This window comes from Pelophylax lessonae (genome assembly GCF_965119305.1).
Source record: "Pelophylax lessonae genome assembly, chromosome: 6".
NCBI lineage: Eukaryota > Metazoa > Chordata > Amphibia > Anura > Ranidae > Pelophylax > Pelophylax lessonae.
Window position 1 is genome coordinate 274,132,042 of NC_138773.1, and position 24,022 is coordinate 274,156,063.

The 24,022-nt window shown below is 42.3% G+C and overlaps 1 protein-coding gene across 2 annotated transcripts in view; it reads right to left on the reverse strand.

Moving 5' to 3' along the window:
• The window catches only part of GPD2 (glycerol-3-phosphate dehydrogenase 2), a 300,869-nt gene that overhangs the window by 27,885 nt on the left and 248,962 nt on the right, over window positions 1–24,022 (reverse strand). For both annotated transcript variants that reach the window (XM_082261353.1, XM_082261354.1), the window contains exons 14-16: window positions 8,030–8,142; window positions 4,538–4,616; window positions 1,661–1,759 (exon numbers count right to left, since the gene is read on the reverse strand). In XM_082261353.1, the coding sequence (XP_082117479.1) occupies window positions 1,661–1,759; window positions 4,538–4,616; window positions 8,030–8,142 (291 nt within the window). The remainder of the gene's footprint in view (window positions 1–1,660; window positions 1,760–4,537; window positions 4,617–8,029; window positions 8,143–24,022) is intronic.

Below are 24,022 nucleotides of genomic sequence, written 5' to 3' on the forward strand. Positions count from 1 at the left end.
TATTTAATCACCGCTTTTTTTTTTTTTGCAAAATAAACTAAAAAAGACCGAAAAGTTTGAAAAAAAAGCAATTTTTTTGCACATTATTAATCTTTCTTCATAAATTTAGGCCAAAATGTATACTGTTAAATTTCTGTAGTAAAAATAACCCAAAATCAGTGTATATTATTTAGTCCACAAACTATATATCTTAAAATCGATCAATCCTGATGTACTGACCAAAGAAGACGGCCCAAGGTATTATACTGTCACCAGTGCAGTACAGTGTCATCATATAACTGGTGTGGTGGTGATCAGGAACACTGAGTTGTGACAGTATGTTAAAAAAAAAAAATGTAATAGTTTTTCTTTTTAATTTCTTCATTTTGTTTCTTTTTTTTTTTTTTAAATACAGTGACCAGAGCAATACAATGTTACCACAGTAACACTGTACTACTCTATGGAGGGGTGATCTGGATTTTTTTTTTTAAACACTCAGATTGCTTATAACTGTGCGTTTTACAGTTACACTACTCATTCAGTGTTTAATATTGTGATTAACCACAGATAATCAATCATATGGTACAGATGGGATTTGATTGGCCCTGTCTATACCATGTGGTGACTGAGCTCATCACAATAGTGCACAATGAAAGGCATATAACTCTTATTGTGTACAACTGTCATGTGATCTGCTGTGATTGGCCACAGCGATCACATGAGAACAGCAGCGGGCAGGTACATTGATCTGTCATCAGCCATGTCCGATGAATCACACCGAAGCATGGCACACGAGGCGAGATCCTGGGAGGACATTGTGATGGTGTTCACCATCACTGGAATTTAAGGACAGATGGGTGATGGTTTGAATTGCTTCATATTTGTCAGCAAGGTCATTTGTTCCCCTTTGCCATGAGGTCTCTGACCAGGAAGTACCACTCCTAATATGGTCATTCCAGGAAGTTCAATGTGGAGACGGGCTGTCTAAACAATGTTGCTTTTGGTCTGAGGTGGCTTTCCATTCACCTATTGTCAGGTGTGCTAATGACCTCACCTGTTGTCTGCTAAGGGATGTATTGACACTCAGAGTAATGTGTATTGAGGGCTCGTTAGGGAACCATTGTTCTGTGTCTGACTATTGTGTACATTGATTGCCCCCTGGGGCTTCTGTCTCCTTGCACATGGCAGTCCTTCTGGTCAAGCTATCTGACCAATCACTGCTGACTCATTTTCAAGCCCTCATTTGCATGGCTGGAGAGGACCTTATGGGGAACTGCAGGTACTGTGAAATTGACCAATGGAAAAGCGGTGGTTGGGGGCAGGATGTTCCAAATTCTGTATAAAAGTGTGCTGTGTTCTTCCAATAAATGTTCTTCCTGTTTGAACTTACATACAGCCTGCCTGGTGTGTGTTGTTCTAATGGATTCCGGACGGCACATAGCTGTAGTTCGGATCCCGGATCTTTGGTTGACCGAACCATCAGACGTTGCGATCTGCAAGCTGACTCACTAGAAACAGAGAAGTGTCGGGAGAGCGGACAGAGCGAGCAAGGGTCTCGTCACAGACGTCAAATGACGTCCTCCCAGAAAAACAGTGCTCCAGCCCAGCCGTCATTTTACAATAGGCCGGACAGGAAGGGGTTAATAAGCAGTGACTGATAGAAAAAAATATGAATACTGACCTGTAGGAATTCATTGAGCTCAACTTGTCCATTCTTATTCAAATCAACTTCATTGAGGATTTCATGCAGGGTATTGGAATCCATCTGGAGATTTATGTTCTGGAATAAAAAAAATTGAAAAAAAATCATATAAAAGGAAGTTGGAATATTACATACTAGAAAAGTTAAATTTTGCTCTGCTTATATTCTGTATTGACGCATTAAATTCACAATTAAAGTAGGCACCAGCTAAGCTTTTTAAACTGGGGGGGGTCTATTTAAAAGCTACAAGTTGCAGATTTCCAACTCTAAGGAGATGTTGGTATGATAATGCTAAGGCGTATGACGGTGAAACCAAAAAAGTAAATATAAAACTTAAAAAGGAATTTGGTTCCTATAGGTCTCTTAAATATAACATTGAAAGTGTTTGTTATATCTGTTCAATAGATGAAAAAAAAAAAAAACAGTTCATCCTGCCAGAAATCATGCGAGTTGATAAATTCTTGGGAAAATAGGATTTGTCACATGACCAACATCAGGGCCTTTTGTCTATGGGAAAGGGCGTCCAAATCGCCAGTTTTGCTAAAATATCAATGCCAGATTCTTAGCCAGGATAAAAATGTACTTATACAGTTTCTTGCTGCTAAAAAACCTAATTCATATAACACTTTTTCATGAATATGTCAAGTTCTCATTAAAAAATGGCATCTAAAGATCTGCTGGGACATTTTTTTGGTGATCCAGCTAACAGTTGTACTGTTTTATCAGCAATGCAGAAACTGAGTACTGTATTGTATGTTTGACAAACACATTAAACTATTTTAAGATTACCATTTTTCAGTCAATACCTGTTCAGTTTAACACCCCCCTATTTAGGCAAGTTCTCTACATAGAGCATTAAAAATTACTCATTTACAGAGTGTTCCTCGCCTAATCTTCATTATGGGGAATATGCACTTGCTGCACAAGTGAATGATAATCACAGTAATTATATTCAAGTTAGTATGCACAGACCCATGAGACCTATTTGCAATGATCACAGACGAACATTAGAAGACGTACACATCACCGAGAAGCATGTATCAAGAGATGTGCTTTACATGATCATGAATATAGACACCCCCTTTGTGTCTAGCACTGACAGATAACAGAAGCAATAAGTATTTTAGCTGGATCTGTTGAAGATATTGCCAGTCTTTGCTTCAATATCAAAGAATTTAAAGCTAAATTCCAGAAAAATACTAGATACAAACATGAAATACTAATATAATAGCTGTTTTACTTACCAACATATTTGTATTTCTGTCCACCCAGCCCCGAGATATACACAAATTTGCCACACAGCATAGCCAGGTGAATGACACCAGCTACAGTTACAGATAAAGTTTAATCCCCCTAAATTTTGCCTTCCCTTGTTTCTCATTTTCCCTATTACTAAGATGCAGGCCCAGGCTGGGACAAAAAATAGGCCCGGCAATTTTAGACTGAGCAGCCATTTATTCCAGTGATGGTGGGTGATGGGGTCATTTGCAGGAGCCGGTGGTGACGGGATATTCAAGGAGTCAGTCCTCCGCACTCTAATCTAAAGGGGCACTGTGATTTAAAGGGGGGCACTGTAATGATTACAGAGCCCCTTTATGTCACAGTGCCTCTTTACATTACAGTGCCCCTAGAAACCATAGCCCCCCATTACAGTGCCCCTTACAGTTATGCTCCCCCCCTTTTTTCTCTAATCACAGTGCTCCCTTTCTGCCTCCCTTGCACAGTCCTACCTTTGGCAGGTCATAGGCAGGATTCGGTCAGTGTGTCCTCTCCCGGGTCTCCTGCCTTGCGGACAATGTCATCCTATCTGCAGGGCAGGGGGCAGGAGGAGCTGCAGATCTGGATCATATTAACAAGCAGGCAATTACCTGCTTGTTAATATGAGAAGACCCCCACTCTCTGTGCAGATCTCCAGAGAACTGGGAGAGGAGACACAGGCATGGCCGCATAGCGGGAGGTGAGCGGTGACAGCGGTCTGTATTAGTCCTGTCCAGACTGCGGTTACCTCTTACCTCCCACTGTGTGGCCTGTTTATCAACTGGTACCGGTCCACAACCTGGGGGTTGGAGCTAGCTCTTGCTAGGACATGCGGCCTGGCAGCCCTGGCCTTTTTTCATTTCAATATATACATTATTTTGGACCAAACACCCTCACTGTCCTGCTGTGCTTTACTAGGCAATGCAGACAGATCAACACTGATGGAAGGGGCTGGTAGGGTGTTGTACATATCTTCCTGAAAAAATCACAGCACTCTGACTAAGCACTCCTCTCAAAAGTCCTCAGCTTGATGTAATCAGTGTGGCTGTGCCCACACTGCACAGATTTACTGCTACTTCTTGCCTAGGGGATTGGAGAACAGAGATATACTTATCTAATCCTCCCTGCGGCTCCTGACCCCCCCCCCCCCCCGGTCTTATGTGGTGGACTGTTCCTGATATCTTCATGCCCATTGACTTGCTTTGGAAGTGAATAAGTCAGGAACAGCCCTCCGCTGGATTGTGGGGGAGCACTGTTTCTGAGCATTCCTGGGAAAACTGCCTTTGCATGTACACTGCCCTAGGTAATGTCAATATATGATGCCGAGCCTTCATGATTTTAAGAATTGGAATTCATTGAAAGAAAGGAGGGCAGGGACAGTTAGGCTGGGGAGAAAAGAGCTAGAAAAGGAGCAAAGGAAGTGGAAGGGGCTTACATGGCCATAATGGTGGAAGAAGGAAATGGATGAAGAAGAGAGGATGGGAGATCAGACATGAAGAAGAAGAATAGATACTGGAGCATTTGAGAAGAAGGGAAAACAAGTTATAGAGGAAGAATGTTATAGCAGACAAAAAAGAGCACACTAAAAGGCAGAATTACCTCCAACACACGCTGGACATCCAAAATGGTTATAAATCCTTTCTTATCCTTATCAAACTTGTGAAATCTATTTTTATACCTAGAAGAAATGGCAAATATTATTGGCATAAACCACACAAACTATAACAACTTCAAATGCTGTGCAGATATACAGATACTGTGGATATACCTGTGGTCTAGGCTATTTTCTCTCTAAGTTCAGATACTGCTTCTCTCTGCTACTAAACTAATTCCTACTTACACTGTCTTCATTCGACAGATCACAGCTTAGTGCTATGCTCGTATTCATGGCATCTAGAGGTAGAATTAAATAACAGTCAAAAAGAAAAACTAAAAAAACTTTGCAATTATAATGCTTTACTTGTATAAATCATTTCTTTGGGTATTACTGCAGCCGCTGCTCTCACCTCCTGCCCATGACTTATTGCCTATAAATTATGATCACATTTTTGTGTACATGCGATCATTTCTGTCTCTTAAAGGTGATTTGCATGGAGTACGTCAGCAAGCAGTTCATTTCTTTTCTTTAACATATTCATATTGAAGAACAGTGCTCGCCAGATTGCCTCATTCGGATTGGATGCGATTTGCACCTTTGTATTATGATTGGTGGGCAGTAATATTTATAAGGGGGTGAGACACAAATTATCATACCCTATGCTGGTTGTGGCACAAGACATTGCGAAATGCAAATTTTATGGAGGATTTTAACTTTGTACTGCTTATACTATGTATAATATATTTTATGGGTGGTTGTAAAGGCTGAAGGTTTTTTACCTTCACGCCTATTGATTCAGCGATGTGCACGGGAGCCTCAGCTGTCCTGGGTTTCTCTCTCCTCATTAGCTGAGACACAGAAGTGGGAGCCATTTGCTCCTACTGCTGTCTATCACAGCCAGTGAGCCAATGAGGAGGGGGGGCGAGCAGCGTCTCTATGAGTCTTATGGTCGCATAAGACATGGAGCTCAGGAGAGAGCACGCACCAGTGCCCCCATAACAAGTGGCTTGCTACTGGGGGCACTAATCAAGGGGAAGGAGCCAGGAGCGCCGGTGGGAGACTCGAGAAGGGGAGGATTGGGGCTGATCTCTGCAAAACCCTTGCACAGAGCAGGTAAGCATAACATGTTAAGTTTAATTTTTTTTTTTTAATCTGAAGCTTTGAAAATCACTTTAACCCCCTAAGCGGTAACCCCGAGCGTGACTCGGGTGGTTTTTTCATGCTAGGATCGGTATCCCCGAGTCACGCTCGGGGTAGATGTGCAGAGCCTGCAGCGGGGTTCCTTACCTTCTGCGATCCAGCAATGATCTCCCATTGCTGTGATCGCCGCCGAGATCCCCACCACGCCGTCCGTCGCTCTGATGACTTCCTGGTTCCGTTCCCTGCAGTAGCAATGGTGCATGGGAGCGGAACTGGGAGGGAAAGTCAAAATGTTGCACAAACACAAACACATAAAAAGGAGGTGATACAATGTAATCTGAGAGGATTACACTGTATCACCTTAGTATCAGACACAGTGCCCTTTCAGTGCCCCTTGCCATTGTCATTTGTGACAAATAAAACCCTTTGAAAATGGCATCAAAAAAGCGCTGTAATACAAATGCGCTTTTAGATCAGCTGAGCGACTGGGACAGCGTTTTCATTGCATTATTAAATAAAATTATATTATTGATTAGATTATAATTCATGTGTTTGTGTTTCAAATTTATCACATCTGGGATGTCTACTAGAGTCTTGTTTTGGTCAGGTTTAAGTAAGTAATTACTAAGAATTGTAGGCCTACAATACATAACGCCAAATTTCCATGCAAAAAATTGTACCGCTTTTGGTACATAATTCCTGACATAATCATACCGCCAGGGAGGTTAAAGAAGTGTTGTTATTTACAGGACAACTGAAGCAATCGTATGAAATGTTTGTGATGCGGGGCTTTAAAGTAGTATAAAGGGAAGGGAGTCTTTGCAAGGACTGAACGGCCAAGGTGACAGTGACTCCTTAAAATAGAACTAAAGGCAAACTTTTTTCTTTTTTTTTTTTCATTTTGGATAGAGTAAGGTAGGGTTATAACCCCTGTCTGTTTTTTTTTTTTTTTGCCATCTGTGATCCATTTGGGAGACTTCCCTTTAGTTCCTATCTCATAGCCACAACAGGAAGGGAGGAAATCCCTCCAAAGGAAGTAAATCCCTGTTTGTCACTAGAACTAGTGTCTCCACTAGAAGATTTCCCCTCCTTTACTGTTCTGGGGACAACCATATATTGGGGATTTTCTTTCAGTTTTACTCTTCGTGATAACAGTAAACATAACAATTAGAGAGGGCAAATCACCCTAATGCCCCGTACACACGCGTCGATAGTTGGCCGTGAAATTTCGGCCAACGTCCGATCGGCCGATTTTCAGCTTGTTAGTATGATGCTTTCGACAACCGACTCCGACTTTTCGGCCAAATAAAATCTGGTGTGCATGCTATAACATTTTTGTTGGCCGTCAACACAACGGCCAATTTTCCGTCAGTCAGTACAGATTTCGGCAGACAAAAATCTGATGAGCAAGACTGGGCATGCTCAGAGAAGAAAAAAAACACGGAAAGTAAACCATCACATGACATCATTTCTGAAGTAGATTTTTGTTGGCCGAGAAAATTAGTGTGCAGTCTAGAGCACATTTCAACCAACACAACAACACTGGACAAAAGTCGGCCGATCGGTCGGCCGATAATCGGTGCGTGTGTACGAGGCTTTACAGGGACAAAGACAACAATAAAACCTGACAGGTGTTCTAATTGATCTCTACTCTATCCAAAATGAAAAAAAAAATTGTGCTTTTAATTATACTTTTAGTGCTGGCCCTCTTCCGTTATCCAGCAGGGATGTGGAACAGTGACCCCCTCCTATTATTCTACCATTCCCAAATACTGCCCCCCCTTTACCTTCTTTCCTCTCCCCTCCATTTCCCCACACACTTGCCCTATTTTTCCTCCAATCCCCTTCCCTTTATGTCCAGATGTTTTTTTTTAACAGTTTTATTCCTCTTTGGTGCTCCAGTCCTTTATTTAACTTGATTTTATTTCAGGAACTCGTAGTCCCATCAAGCAGGTTGGCCCATATTTCACGGCAAGGTGACTCAGGTTTTAGTTAATTAATATTATTCTAATGACTAACTGACTGAGCTGTTATTTAGTCATTAGAGTAGTTTTAATGAACTTTATGTGAGGTCATCCAGTGCTTTGCCTGCAAGTCTGGAAAAATGATTTAGAGTAGTTGAAGAACATTTGTAAGACAGGGCTATAAGAAGCATCATATGCATTCCACAGATGGTTTCAACATAGCTACATCCTTCTAATGTACATTGATGTCGATTTAATCTGAAATATATTGACCAGCAGACTGCAAGAAGCAATTTTCACTAAAGCAAAGATTTGTATTACAAACAGACCGCCACACTGATAAGAATAAAATACGAAACCACTGCTCTAGTACTGCCCCATCCTGCTCACCTGTCCACGTCCGAAGGAGACAGATTAATTTCTGATCGATCGGTGAGTTGTTCAGATCGAGCTTTGTATCCCATTTCATAGTAGAGAAACATTTTTGCAGCTTCCAGTTCTTCCTGCAAAGTCATAAAGAAATGCTAGATTGAGAATTTGAAGTTTTTCAGCTATAGCTCTATACAAAGTTATTGTACATATAGCAGAGAGTACATATTATAAGAGATCGCCATGTGACCTACTCAAGTATTTATTAAAAATCATTAAATGCATTTCTAAGTACATACAGTTAGGTCCAGATACAGTATCTCACAAAAGTGAGTACACCCCTCACATTTTTTGTAAATATTTTATAATGTATTTTTGTGACAACACTGAAGAAATGACACTTTGCTACAATATAAAGTAGTGAGTGTACAGCTTGTATAACTCAATTAACTCAAATAACTCAACACACAGCCATTAATGCCTAAACCGCTGGCAAAAATAGTGAAAATTTCCAAATTGGGCTCAATTAGCTACTTCCCTCCCTGGTGTCAAGTGACTCGTTAGTGTTACAAGGTCTCAGGTGTGAATGGGGAGCAGGTATGTTAAATTTGGTGTGATCGCTCTCACTCTCTCATACTGGTCACTGGAAGTTCAACATGGCACCTCATGGCAAAGAACTCTCCGAGGATCTGAAAAAAAGAATTGTTGCTCTACATAAAGATGGCCTAAGCTATAAAAAGAATTGCCAAGACCCTGAAACTGAGCTGCAGCACGGTGGCCAATACCATACAGCGGTTTAACAGGACAGGTTCCACTCAGAACAGGCCTCGCCATGGTCGACCAAAGAAGTTGAGTACACATGCTCAGCGTCATATCCAGAAGTTGTCTTTGGGAAATAGATATAGGAGTGCTGCCAGCATTGCTGTAGAGGTTAAAGGGGTGGAAGGTCAGCCTGTCAGTACTCAGACCATACACCGCACACTGCATCAAATGGGTCTGCATGGCTGTTGTCCCAGAAGGAAGCCTCATCTAAAAATGATGCACAAGTAAGCCCACAAACAGTTTGCTATAGACAAGCAGACTAAGGACATGGATTACTGGAACCAGTAATAATTCTTCATATTTCAAGGGGGAAAAATATCATGCTGGATATCTATACTGATATGCACAGGGTAATGTGTTAGGAACGAAAGGATGCCACATCGTTTGATGGAAATAAAAATTATCAACCTACAGAGGGCTGAATTCAAAGTAGAAAAATGATGCAGCAGGCTAGTTCATTTTGCTGAAATTTAATTGCAGCAACTCAAAATGGTACTCAGTAGTTTGTATGCATGCCTAACAACATCAGGGCATGCTCCTAAGGAGACAGATGATGTCCTGGGGTATTTCCTCCTAGATCTGGACCAGGGCATCAAACAAAATAAGGTGAAAGACACACCTTTCTCCTGCGCTCAGAAGACGAGGCTCCCCCACCGCTCTTCCCACAAAGCTTTACAAAAGGCGTCTCAGATGGCTATGGCCTTGCTGCCCTAAAGGACTGGGGCAGTCCAACAGTACTGCAAACAAAAAACACAAAAAAGGGCGCATCGACCTAGCGCATTATCCTCAATAATGGTTTTTATTGTTGTAACATAGAAAAAATGGCTACTACGGTGGTGGCTCTGAGGAAGAGGCGTAGGCCTCGAAACGCGTCAGCCGTCATCCTAATAGGACAATGGACTTTCGTATGGACTACTTTTGACACTCAAGTTTCTGAGTCCGATATGATTGATTTCATCTGTGTTTGTGAGTAGCCATTTTTTCTATGTTACAACAATAAAAACCATTATTGAGGATAATGTGCTAGGTCGATGCGCCCTTTTTTGTGTTTTTTGTTTGCCGGACCAGGTCATCACTGAGCTCCTGAACAGACTGATGTGCAACCTGGCCGCGTCTGATCGACTGAAACAATGTCTTAGAGGTGCTCTATTGGATTTAGGTCAGGCGAGCGTGTGGGGGATATTCAATGGTATCAATTCCTTCAATCTCCAGGAACTGGCTGCATACTCTCACCACATGAGGCCGGGCATTGTTGTTCACCAGGAGGAACCCAGGACCCACTGCACCAGTGTAGGGTCTGACAATGGGTCCAAGGATTTCATCCCGATATCTAATGGCAGCCAGGGTGCCATTGCCTAGCCTATAGAGATCTGTGTGTCCCTCCATTGATATGCCTCCCCAGACCATCATTGACCCACCACCAAACTGGTCATGTTGAAGGATGTTACAGTCAGCATAACGTTCTCCATGGCTTCTACAGACCCATTCATGTCTGTCACATGGGCTCAAGGTGAACCAGCTCTCAACATCTCAACATCATTCTGGTGTTCAGTAGTAAATGCCAATTGAGCTCCACGGTGACAAGCAGTGAGCACAGGGCCCACTAGAGGACGTCGTGCTCTCAGGCCACCCTCATGAACTCTGTTTTTGATTGTTTGGTCAGAGACATTCACATCAGTGGCCTGCTAGAGGTCATTTTGTAGGGCTCTGGCAGTGCTCATCCTATTCCTCCTTACACAAAGGAGCAGATACCGGTCCTGCTGATGGGTTAAGAATATGCTACGGCCCTATCCAGCTCTCTCAGAGTAACTACCTGTCTCCTGGAATCTCCTCTATGCTCTTGAGACTTTCTGCCAATGGCACGTATTGATGTGCCATCCTGGAGGAGTTGGACTGCCTGCACAACCTCCATATGGTCCCGGTATCGCCTCACGCTACCAGTAGTGACACTAACCCTAGCCAAATACAAAACTAGTAAAAAAAAGTCAGAAAAGATAAGCAGGGAAAAAAAATGTCAGTGGCCTACACCTGTAAAACTATTCCTGTTTATGAGGTTGTCTCATTATTGCCCATCCAGTGCACCTTTTGTTAAATCCATAAAACCAAAGCAACTGAAACTAATTAAAACCCCCCTCTGCTATTTAACTGACCAGATCAATGTCCCAGGAGTTTAATTGACTTTAATTGACTTGATGCCATACTCCTTTAATTTTTTTGAGCAGTGTATAACTATAGCTTTAATATGTGTTGGTAAATACTTGAAAAAACTATACCCGTGTCCAAATATATATGGACCTAACTGTATATTATAAGTGACTAATTTGTCTTTTTTTATAAGTGCCCTGTAAACCCCATAAAAAGCAGGACTTGTTACACATTTTCATACTCTAATACTCTCAGTATAACACCAGGAACATGCTGACAGGATGGTAGCACAGTCTTGACCTTTGCAATGTTGTGCTGCTTCTTCATTCTTAAATCAGCAAGCTGGGAACAGAACATTGTATTACCGCAGTGCAAAACTGTGAAGTGACCAACACAGACATTCTATGGCAGTGGGGGCCATACATGACTTGCTGAAATACATTAAAGAATATTGCAGGTAATCAATTCACCAATGGCTACTGCCACTATATATTTAGCTGTCTGGCCACAGCTAACCACCAAATGCTTATTTAAATTAATATATACATGGGAATTTTCCAAAATCAATGAGCCAAGATCAGGGTGAGACAGTGGGTGCCCTCTAGTGAAGGAGAAACAGTCACCAAAGGGTACACGTACCAATCTGGGTATAAAATGTATTCTTAAAATTGTCACAGCAAGTTTGTAAAAATATGGAACTCATTCCAAAATGCTTTTTAGGTAAGATTTAAAAAAATAATTTAAAATTAGTGTTCAATGGCTATATAAAGCCTATATTTTCTTCTTTTCCAAGAGGTCTGTCAGCAAAAAGCCTGCAAGTCATCAGTCTTATCACTATATAGAGTTTGACCAACCCTAAGTAAGGGTGGGTACAGACAGATGAAAATTTGGATGATTTGTCAAATTTTGATCTGTGTGTGGCCTTACCTGCTTGACAGAAGTCGATCATTAGAAATGTTGAATTGCCAGGCTGGAAAACTTTCATCGACCAGTGGCTGCAGTCAATTAACTGAAGCCGCTGATCAGCAGTGTTAATTTCATCGACTAAAATGTTTTAGTCAACTAAATTAACACAAATTTAGTTGACTAAAATACAACTAAATTAATTTAGATGACTAAAATACAACTAAAAATAAAATGTCATTTTAGTCATAAGACTAAAATACGACTAAAAATAAAATGACATTTTAGTCATAATACTATAACTAAAACTAAATTAAAAATTGACATCAAAATTAATACTACTCTGCTGGCCATTTCTAAATCGGCAACACAATTCCATCCAGAGCCTGTAATAATCGCACATTTAGGCCCCTTTCACACATACGGTCCATTCAGTTCATCAGTTCAGTCATGTCAAAATGTATCCGTTTTTCATCCATTTTTTCATCTGTTTTTTTTTTACATCCACTACCAATGCCAAAACCGACGAAAAACGGACCGTTTGTCTGTTTACATCCATTTTCTGTCCGATCTGTTTTTTTTCTTTGACGGATGAAAAATAGGGCATTCATCCGTTCCAAAAAACGGACCTTGAAGGAAGCGGATGAAAATGGATGTTAATGGATGATCATCCGTTTTTACATAGAGATGCATTAATGTCTGTTTTTCATCCGTCAACGGATGGATGAAAAACGGACAAACAGACCGTATGTGTGAAAGGGGCCTAAAGTTTAAACCTGTATTACACCACCGCATAAGCATAGGTAAGGGGCATCTACTAAGCTGCTGAAAGAGAAAAAAAAAGGCTTATCTGATATTTTTTCCCTAATATTTAATGCTGGTAATATTTTCAGGTAATATGTGCAATGACATTACAGCCAATGGAGTTTACAGTTTTTTTTTGGATTTTAAAGTTGCACTTCTGTTTGGCAAAAAGCAATATTTTTTTTTTTTAGGAAACTCGGTTTTATTTAGAGCCTGTTCACAAAGGAGCGCCCCGACTTTGTCGGGCGACCTGTGAAGTCGCGGTGCACAGCGCGCACCGCAACCTCGGAACGGCATGCACAGACTTAATTTCATTGAAGTCAATGCAGGTCGCTCCAGGTCGCCCCAAAGTAGTACAGGGCCCTTTTTCTAAGTCGGAGAGACTTGTGTCGCTCCTATTAGAACGGGTCCTGTGCTAATCTATGGCAGGCGACCCACGGCGACTTGTCAGGTGACCAGGTCGCCTGACAAGTCGCCCCAGTGTGAACCGGCTCTTATAAAGACGTTATTTATCACAATGGCCAAATCTGTGTTTGTAGTTAATACCCAAAATAACCTATTATTCGATTTTTACTCCAGGAGTATATAATTTGTTTGGAAATTATAGAGAAATGTTTAAATAATGCATTACAATTTACCTAAACCTATTCGATTTGTAGTTGACTAAAATGTATGAGATTTTAGTCGACTAAAATATACTGGAGATTTTAGTTGACTAAAATATGACTAAAACAATTCAGATGACTAAAATACGACTAAAGCTAAAATGGCATTTTAGTTAAAAGACTAAAATACGACTAAAACTAAAATAGTGTGTTAGTCAAAGGACTATAACTAAAACTAAATCGAAATTTGCTGCCAAAATTAACACTGCTGATCAGTATGTTTTGACAGCAGTCCCCACTGTGAGAATACAGTGTAGCAGCTGGGAAGATTCTTCCATCCATCTCCCTTGTGTGGATGGGGGAATCCTTTTTTTTTTTGTTCAGCTCACCGACTGGAAAAAAAAAAACCTAACTAATCAAGCTTAAGGCAGCTCAAACCTCCCCTGGGTAAGCAGGAATATGTCAATTCATCTTTAAGGCAGCTCAAACCTCCCTGAGGGAAGGAGGAATACGTCCAGTCATATTTTTATATTAAGAGATGGTGCACTAAGTAGGTATTACATTTGTACTATTATTCAACTCAGATCAGTATAGCATAAAACAGTACATTACAGCAAAGCTGTACTGAGGATGATCCTCATCTTAAAACACTAGTTTTCTGGCTGCTAAGCAGTGTTAATATTTCTGTCAACTAAAATAAAACTATTTTAGTTGACTAAAATACGACTAAAACAATTGAGATGACTAAAATACGACTAAAACTAAAATACTATTTTAGTCAAAAGACTAAAATAGGACTAAAACTAAAATGGCATTTTATTCAAAAGACTATAACTAAAACTAAATCGAAATTTGATGTCAAAATTAACACTGCTGCCATGATAATACTACAGCTTCAGTATTTTTCAGGTCATCAACAGTGCATGTTAATGTGTATTTTTGGAATTCCAATATTACTCTTTTTCCTGATTGCCATGCTGTTTCAGGGCCAAGGACTCAGAAGGCACTACAGCTTTAATAAACACCTTTGTAATGAATTGGAACACTAATTGTAAACCAGACCTTCTAACCCAACATCATTACTTGACCTCACAAATACTCCTTTGTCTGAATGGGCACAACTTCAGAGACACACAAAGGAAGGAAGCTTTGGGGTGCAACATATGGCTCACAGCTTTATAAAGGAATGTCTGACAGGCTCATATACAGGGCTAAAAAGTCCTTAGCTACTAGCTAGGCGTTAAGAGTTACTCGCCACCAGCTGCCCCACTCAACCCCTACCCTGCCCTGCCCTTAATTCCGCCCCTAAAAACGCCCTCCTAAATTATATTTTAATTCGATCATTCATAGTACAGGAGACAGTTAGAGACTGCAGACATGGTACAGGAGAGGGTCAGAGACTGCAGACATGGTACAGGAGAGGGTCAGAGACTGCAGACATAGTACAGGAGAGGGTCAGAGACTGCAGACATGGTACAGGGGAGGGTAAGAGACTGCAGACATGGTACAGGGGAGGGTAAGAGACTGCAGACATGGTACAAAGCCGATACCAGGCCCTTGATGGTACTCAAGGCAAACTTCTGTTCAACCCCCGTTGAAGGAAGGTTAGGATCCGAGCCACCAAGACGAAATATACGTCTTCCATGTACGATAGTAGATCTTCCTAGAAGTAGATTTCCTAGTTTTAAACAGTGTAGGAATCACCCTTCAGCACCTGGCGTTCAACAGCCAAGCTGTCAAAGCCAGCGACTGTAAAGCAGGATTGAAGATTGGTCCTTGGGACAGCAGATCCTCCCTGAGAGGAAGCTTCCAAGGAACGTCGGCGACCAGCCGCACCAGATCGGCGTAGCAAGCCTGACAAGGCCAGTCTGGAGCTACTAAGATGACCGGAATCTCTTCTGCTTCGATCCTGCGTAGAAGTCTGGGCAGAAGCTTGAGAGGAGGGAAGGCGTAAATCACACGATACTGACCCCACGGGCAACCAGCGCATTTGTGGCATCTGCCAGAGGATCCCTTGACCGAGCCATATACCTCTGCACCTTTCTGTTTAGCCGAGACGCAAACAGATCCACCTCGGGGGTACCCCACCGGAGACACAGCTGATGAAACACCTTCGGATGAAGGGACCACTTCCCTTGGTCCAATGCCTGCCGACTGAGGTAATCCGCCTGCCAATTTTCCACCCTAGGAATGTGTACGGTGGAGAGGACTGGAATGAACCGTTCTGCTCACCTTAGAATGCCGACTACCTCCAGAGCGGCCAAGACACTATTTGTGCCCCCTTGGTGAATCCATGGCCATGGCATTGTCCGATTGAATGCTCATTGGACAACCCTAAAGACGATCCATCCAATGATCCAGACACAAATTGATCGCTCGAAGTTCCAAGACATTGACAGGTAGTCTGGACTCTTCCAGCGTCCGGATCCCCTGAGCAGAATGCTTGCCGAGGATGCCTCTCCAGCCGGACAGGCTGGCATCCGTGGTGACGACTGCCCAATACAAGGGGAGAAAGGATTTTCCCAGCCGAAGCGCCAGAGAAGGAAGCTACCATAGCAAGGACTCACTCATTCCCTGACTGGAACTGTGCAAATGGAACCGAAGGTAGACACCATCAGGCCCAGCACCTTTCTGGAGTTTGTCCAGAGGAAGGAGCACACTGGCTAAGGCCAAGTCCAGAGTCAGGCCCAGATAGTCCAGCTTCGTGGACGGAGCCAGAGCACACTTATGAAAATTCAGAATCCAGCCGAACTCCCACAGAGTTCGTATTGTGATCACCAGCACTTGAGCCAAAATACACCCCGAGGGGCTCCCACTGCCGCTATTTTCAATGGCAAACCACAGCAAAATGGCCACCGGACCACACAAACATGGCTGCCATGTATAGCAATACACAGGCTACAACAAAAAGCCAGCCCAGTGCAGCACCACAAGGCATACGGGGACGCAGGAGAGAGACCAGGCCTCAGGGATAGATCCAGGCAGGATGGGGTCTCTGGCAGGAACCCCCACCAGGTACAACCCCCTCACACACAGTCGATCGTCCGTTCGCTGGTGAAGCACCCACCAGCCCCCATCGCTAGTAAGCACCCTGCCCCCTACCCAAAGAACCACCAAAACAACCCCAGGGTATGTGGAGGGGAGGGGGGGGCCTGTGGGAAGGAGGGCAACCCGGGGGTCCGACTGTCCCAAGGAGGGGCCCATGTCCACCCCAAAAAACTCCAGGGGGAGAGGGGGGACAGCTACTCACAATACCAGGAACTAGGCAGGCACTGCTCCAGACAGAACTCCTCTCCATTAAAATGGGGGGTCTCGGGCAGGAGGAATGCTGCGACTCGGGCCGAGACCAGGTCGCAAGCAACCTTGCAAGGCGTTTAACTCGCAGGCCAGCCTCCGTCCAGTGGGGCTATGTCACGACCAACCTAGCGCGGAGCTGAGGTCTGCGCTCGCTGGCTGGCCGGACTAGGGTGACCACTGAATCTAGATTATCCAGCCGTCGCCCAGTCCGGCAGTTAATTGTAGATCTCATAGGAAAAATCCTGGAGAAAAAAATTTCTATCTAGCAAGGAACTAGGTCTTGACTCCTGACTAGACATAAATAGCGGAGTGGCTATAGCAGAGAGAGGGTATATCCCCCCCCCCCCCCGACAATGCCCATTGGTGTAACCAGAATTCTTCTCTGCCTAGTGTCCTACTCTTATAGGGGGCAGTATAAGCCAACAGTTATGAATTCCAGTAGCTGTGTTTATCATCGCATTTAATTTAGAAGTCAAGGTCCCAGAGTCTGGAGGAAGAGTGGAGAGGCATAGAATCCAAGTTGCATGAGTACAGTGTGAAGTTTCCACAGTCAGTGATGATTTAGTGGATCCGTGTCATCTGCTGGTGTTGGTCCACTGTGTTTTATCAAGTTCAAATTAAGCACAGCCCTCCACCAGGAAATTCTAGAGCACTTCATGCTTCCCTCTGCTGACCAGCTTTATGGAGATCCTGATTTAATTCTCCATGAGGACTTGTCATCTGCCCACACTGCCAAAAGTACCAATACCTGATTTAATGATCATGGTATCACTGTGCTTGATTGGCCAGCAAACTGGCTTGACCTAAACCCCATAGAGAACCTGTGGGGTATTGTCAAGAGGAAGATGAGAGACACCAGACCCAACAATGTAGACAAGCTGAAGCCCCTATCAAAGCAACCTGGGCTTCCATAACACCTCAGCAATGCCGCAGGCTGATCGCCTCCATGCCATGCTGCATTGATGCAGTAATTCATGCAAAAGAAGCGCTGACCAAGTATTGAGTGCATACAATACTGTACATGGACATACTTTTCAGTAAGCCAACATTTCTGTATTAAAAATCCACTTTTTTTTTTTGGTCTTATGAAATATTATAACTATATATGTATACTGTATATATATATATATATAAATACATACACACACACACGCTATAATACCAAAAGTATTGGGATGCCTGCCTTTACACACACATGAACTTTAATGGCATCCCAGTCTTAGTATGTAGAGTTATATATTGAGCTTCAGCTCTTCTGGGAAGGCTGTCCACAAGGTATAGGAGTGTGTCTATGGGAATGTCTGACCATTCTTCCAGAAGCGCATTTGTGAGGTCAGGCACTGATGTGGACGATAAGGCCTGGCTTGCAGTCTCTGCTCTATATTCATCCAAAAGGTGTTCTATGGGGTTGAGGTCAGGACTTTTCAAAGTGGTTTCTCAACAAAATAAAGCATAGAGACATGGAGGTGAGAGTAGGAGTGGGAGTGACCCCAGCACAATGTTTTTAGTGCAGCTGAGCTCGGAGACTGGAAGCTATCAACTCCCACAATGCTAGAAGTTCAGGAGCAGCAGGAAGAGGATAGGGTAGCCCTCTGGTGAAGATCTCTACAGAATACAGTAGCCTGCGCATCATGGGACCCACTTCAATAAAGTGATACTAAAGAGAGAAGTGTTGATTGCCATTATTCATTCACATAAATCATAAATATCATGCCAATGTATTTTGTTTTATTGAAAAAACCCTCTAAGTACCTTATTCCTGCAACGCTGTTGTGTGGTTACACAATATTTCCCTGTTCTTTGGCATCTGCAGGGAAAGAACTTTGGGAGGGGCTTCTATCACTCTACTGAGTCTGTGTCTGGTCAGCCCTGATTGGGGCTGCACCAGTCACATGACTAAGAAAAAAAAAACAGTTTCAGAGCAATTCAAATTAGATTAAAAATACCAAAAAACTGTTTTATAGCTCCCTAAAAAAAATCTTTAATGAACATCAAATGTGTATTTTTGTGCATTAATATGGTGTAGGCGGAGTCAGAGATGACTGACACTAGCTTTCACTTTGTTCAGACGGTATCCATATTCAATGCTCTTTTTTACTTTACAGGTATTAGCAATTACAATCATATTTAATACTGATTTATATTAAAACTACGTTTTTTTGTGAGTCCTTTAGTAAATTTATTGAATCAGTATACTATATCCTGCCTCCACAGTGTTTAGCAATAGAAGGACACGAAGGAGGAGAGAGGGAGAAGGGTGTGATTTAACACTGTGCCGATGCCCACATGTGACTTTATAGTCATGTGACTGCACAGATTATAAAAAGAGGAAATTAAGAGCTTAGAAGGGAATTGAATTATGAGTATGCTCAGTAGAGGACACCAGCTGGTTTACACAATGTCAGGCTGCAATGGAGACACAGAGAAGATGGGAGGGACAACTGAAGGCAGGATCCACCAGGTGTATTTTACTATACACAAAATGAGTACTTTAGTGGCTTTGTGAGTAGTCACAATCTGTTATATATATATATATATATATATATATATATATATATATATATATAGCATGTAATAAGAGTTTTTTAAAGTCTGAGCTTAATGATACTTTAATGGTAACTAATGTAATGAAAGCTGTAGATTGAAATTTTTTTTTTAACTAAACGTCAGCTTTAAGGGATTCTTTCTCTGGTCATTTTAGCAATTTGAAAACAAGAACTCCATCTCTTTAGTCTGTTGTACAGACCTCTACAAAAAAAATGTATTAGTTAACAAAAGTGTTTCACTGCTTTGAACCTTTCATCCAAACTCTACTTAGTTTCATTTTTTAACCAAACGAATGGCGAAAAATAAATAGTAGATTTAACCAATTTGTTTTGTTTCTGTCAAAATATTCCTGATAATTTACATCACCCTAATCCTAGCAGTTATTTTCAAAGGGAAAAAACCTGTGAAAAGTCCTTTCCTAACATTGGTGTAAATTACTATTATTATTTTTACCATTATTATTTTCAGTTTCACAATGTTTGCGCTTTTACTGCCTGCCTAATTTTTACTTCCTTGTTAAAGCTTATTATTTGAGTGGTTTTAAACTAAAGAATGTGAAGTTGTGGAACAGGACAGCCAGTCTTTTAAGAATACATTTGGATACATGTGGCTTGAATGATGGCGCAAAAGGTTCTAGGGCTTCACAGCACCATGTCTGTTGAGTTGAGTTTTTCTGCATACAGGTATAGTAACTTGGGCAAAAACCAGCCTGACCGATTCTCTTGCGATTATCGCTAGCAGCTTCTATAGCTGCTAGCAATAATCACTGTCTTCTCCCGTCAGGGACAGCTTCCCCGCTTCCCCTGCCCCCCCCCCCCCCCATAGGGAGAAGACAATTCTAATTTCCGCCAACACTGTCTGTGTTAATGGGGGAAATGTGTGAATTTTGCACCGTGTATGGCTAGCCTATGCCTGGTACACACTATTATTTTTTCTGTTCAACCCAGTAGGTTGAAGTAAAAAAAAATTGTCAGCTGTGGTTGGAACCGCTGTACTCACTATGAAGAAAGTACAGTGATCGCCCCTCTTGAGCTGTTGTGTTCTGACAGGGGGATGCCCCCCGCCAGAACACTCCAATCAGTGCTCTCTGCCCAAGACTCACTCTAATTCATCCCAAATGTGTTCTATCTGGTTGGGGACAGGACTCTGTGCAGACCAGTCAAGTAACTCCATCCCAAACTTGTTCATCTATGTCTTTAATAACCTTGCTTTGTGCACTGGTCCAAATCATTTGGCGGAGGGGGTAATTATAGTGTGGGGCTGCTTTTCAGGGGTTGGGCTTGGCCCCTTAGTTCCAGTGAAGGGAACTCTTAAGGCGTCAGCATACCAAGACACTATGGACAATTTCATGCTCCCAACTTTGTGGAAACAGTTTGGGGATGGCCCCTTCCTGTTCCAACATAACTGCACACCTGTACACAAAGCAAGGTCCATAAAGACATGATTGAGCGAGTTTGGGGTGGAGGAACTTGACTGGCCTGCACAGAGTCCTGACCTTAACCCAATAGAACACCTTTGGGATGAATTAGAGTGAAGCTAGGTCTTCTCGTCCACATTAATACCTGACCCCACGAATGTGCTTCTGGAAGAATGGTCAAACATTCCCATAGACACATGCCTAAACCTTGTGAACAGCTTTCACAGAAGAGTTGAAGCTGTTATAGCTCAAAGGGTGGGCCAACTCAATATTGAACCCTACGGACTAAGACTGGGATGCCATTAAAGTTTATGTGCGTGTAAAGGCAGGTGTCCTAATACTTTTGATAATATAGTGTATGTATATATACTGTAAGTATATATATATATATATATATATATATATATATATATATATATAGCGTGTGGCAGCCTTTCCCAAAATTCCTATATCTACAACTTATTAAACATTAGTGTGACGGTCAGTGGAAAGAATGCTCATTACACATGTGGTCTTATTGGAAGAAATACCCCCTTACATAAAGCTGAAAAGATCAATGATGTCAGTGGGAACTTATCTGAGAGGCAGAAATTGCTCATTGCTGAAGGAACACCTAGCAACCTCTGGAGGAACCCTGGTTGGGAAACCCTGGTGTACAGTGTTCCTGAACATTCAGTTCGGGTTCAGACTCAAAGTTTTATTCATCAGAGTTCTCCTGTGTTCCATATAGGTGTCCTTGTGTTTCACATGGGTGTGATGGGCAGGTTTTCACAAATGCTGGCCATATAGCATACATAAAACTCTAGCAGCACGCATAACATAATCCTCCCACATCACTGGAAATAGTTGTTTATTGCAACGATTTAGGTTATTACAGCATATACCTTGATTTTGAACTATGTTGTGCTTTATACATAAATTATACATGTCTACACAATATGCTTCTAGATTAAAAAGAAAAAACTGTTACACGATAAGTCAATTAAGCGCCAAAAGCACGCGTTCCGATTTTAGAAAAGAAAGACCTAAATAAACACGTCACAAGAGAGTTAAAAGAAAGAAAATTATACAGATCTGCTGAACAATTTGTCATAATCACAGAGCTGATCTACTTTTTGCATGAGAAATGTGAGGGTGAACAGGGCAATAAGCACAGAGAGATGGAATACCAATTAATTCACTGCACCTATGTGGCCTTCAATATAAATGTCCTTATCTTCTATTAGATGGCTATCATTGTGCACTTTTCTTTATCTTACACATGACAAATGCGGCATGTGATCAGCAATCCAGTAATCCTGAAATCTGACAGTCAAGTCTTGTCTTGGGTGATCACTAAATAAAAAGGTGACTTAGATGAGAATTAAATGTTTCTGAAATAAGGAGACAAGAGCATAGGCACCTGCAGGTCACCCATCAGCATTAGCAACTCATCACTTTAAATACTGACACATTTGAACTATACAGGTTCTGTGGCTGCTTAGAGCTCAGCATTAGCCAAAAGACTAAGTATAAGAAACTCCCATATTTTGGGTTGTCCCCAGTAAAGTAATACAGGGGAAATCTTCCAATGGGAACACTAGTTTTGGTGACTTGGGGGTCCCCAAGAAATTCCCTTAATTTACAGGGATTTCCCCTCCTTTCCCATTTGGCTATGGGACAGAAATTGAAGGGAAATCTCCACAATGGGACACACATAGAAAAAAAAAATGTGACAGGGATTATAATCCTCCCTTGCTCTATCATAGTTACATAGTTAGTGAGGTTGAAAAAAGACATCAGTCCATCCAGTTCAACCTATGATGTGTGTGTGTTTGCTGTTAACCGTACATTGTATACCCCTGAATGTTGTGGTCTTTAAGGTGCCCATCTAATAGTTTTTTTAAACTATCGATGCTCCCTGCTGATACGACTGCTTGTGGAAGAGAATTCCACATCCTTACTGCTCTGACAGTGAAGAACCCCCCACATACTTTAAGGTTAAACCGCCTTTCCTCTAGTTTTAGTGAGTGGCCACGTGTCTTATTGTATTTCCTTACTCTGAATAGTTTGTTCCTTATGCTAGGGTCGCCAGTACAGTATTTGTACATTGATATCATATCCCCCTTAATCGTCTCTTCTTCAGAGAGAATAAGTTCAGTGCTTGTAGTCTTTCCTCATAGCTGATGTCCTCCATTCCCATAATTATTTTTGTTGCCCTTCTCTGGACTTTCTCCAGTTCCAGCACATCCTTCCTGAGGACCGGTGCCCAGAACCTGACAGCATACTCCAGATGTGGCCGGACCAGAGTCTTGTAGAGAGGGAGAATAATCTCTGTATTTCTGGAGTGAATCCCCTTTTTTATACATCCCAGTATTCTGTTGGCTTTGCTTGCAGCGGCTTGGCATTGCATGCCACTGCCAAGCCTGTTGTCTACCAGTACCCCCAGGTCCTTTTCCATCTTAGATTCACCCAGAGGTTCCCTCCCTAGTGAGTAGCTTGCTTTCTGGTTTCTGGCACCCAAGTGCATTACTTTACATTTTTCAACATTAAACCTCATCTGCCATGTAGTTGCCCACCCCGTTATTTTGTTGAGGCCCGCTTGTAAGGTTTCCACATCCTGCATAGAAGATATTGGCATGCTTAGTTTAGTATCATCTGCAAATACTGAGATTGTACTAGATATCCCCTCCTCTAGATCATTTATGAATAAATTAAACAGGATTGGCCCCAGGACAGAACCCTGGGGGACCCCACTTTCCACACCCGCCCAATCCGAGTACTCCCCATTAATCACCACCCTTTGCAACCTCCCCTGGAGCCAGTTCTCTATCCAGGTACTCACCTTATGGTCCATACCTACCTTCCTTAGTTTGAACAGTAAGCGTTTGTGGGGAACGGTGTCAAAGGCCTTTGCAAAGTCCAGATACACCACATCCACAGGCTTACCTTTATCATAGAAGGTTAATAGATTGGTTTGGCAAGAACGATTTTTCATGAAACCATGCTGATTACTACTAATAATACCATTTTCATTACTAAAGTCTTGTATGTGGTCCCTTAACATCCCCTCCAAAATCTTGCAGACTACTGATGTTAGGCTGACCGGCCTATAGTTACCCGGGATATATCTCGGCCCTCTTTTAAATATTGGTACCACGTTGGCTTTTTTCCAATCAGCTGGCCATCCAAAATTAAAAGAAAAGTATTTCCAAAGTTCTACTTTAACCGCTTTTCGACCACCGCCGCAGTTATACAGGCAGCTGCTCCTGGGCAAACCGATGTAGCTATATGTCGGTCGCGAGCAGGAAGCTCGTCAGCGGGGAAGTCGATGCAGCGGGCAGTGGGCTCTGATTGCCGTCTGACACCGGCGATCATTCCCCGCTGAGAGAGGACGGTCGGCTGTTGTAAACACAGCTGACCGTTCTTCTCCCTGAAATGATCATAGAGCCCATGTGATTCTTCTATACAGGATCACATGTCTCTATTGTCATT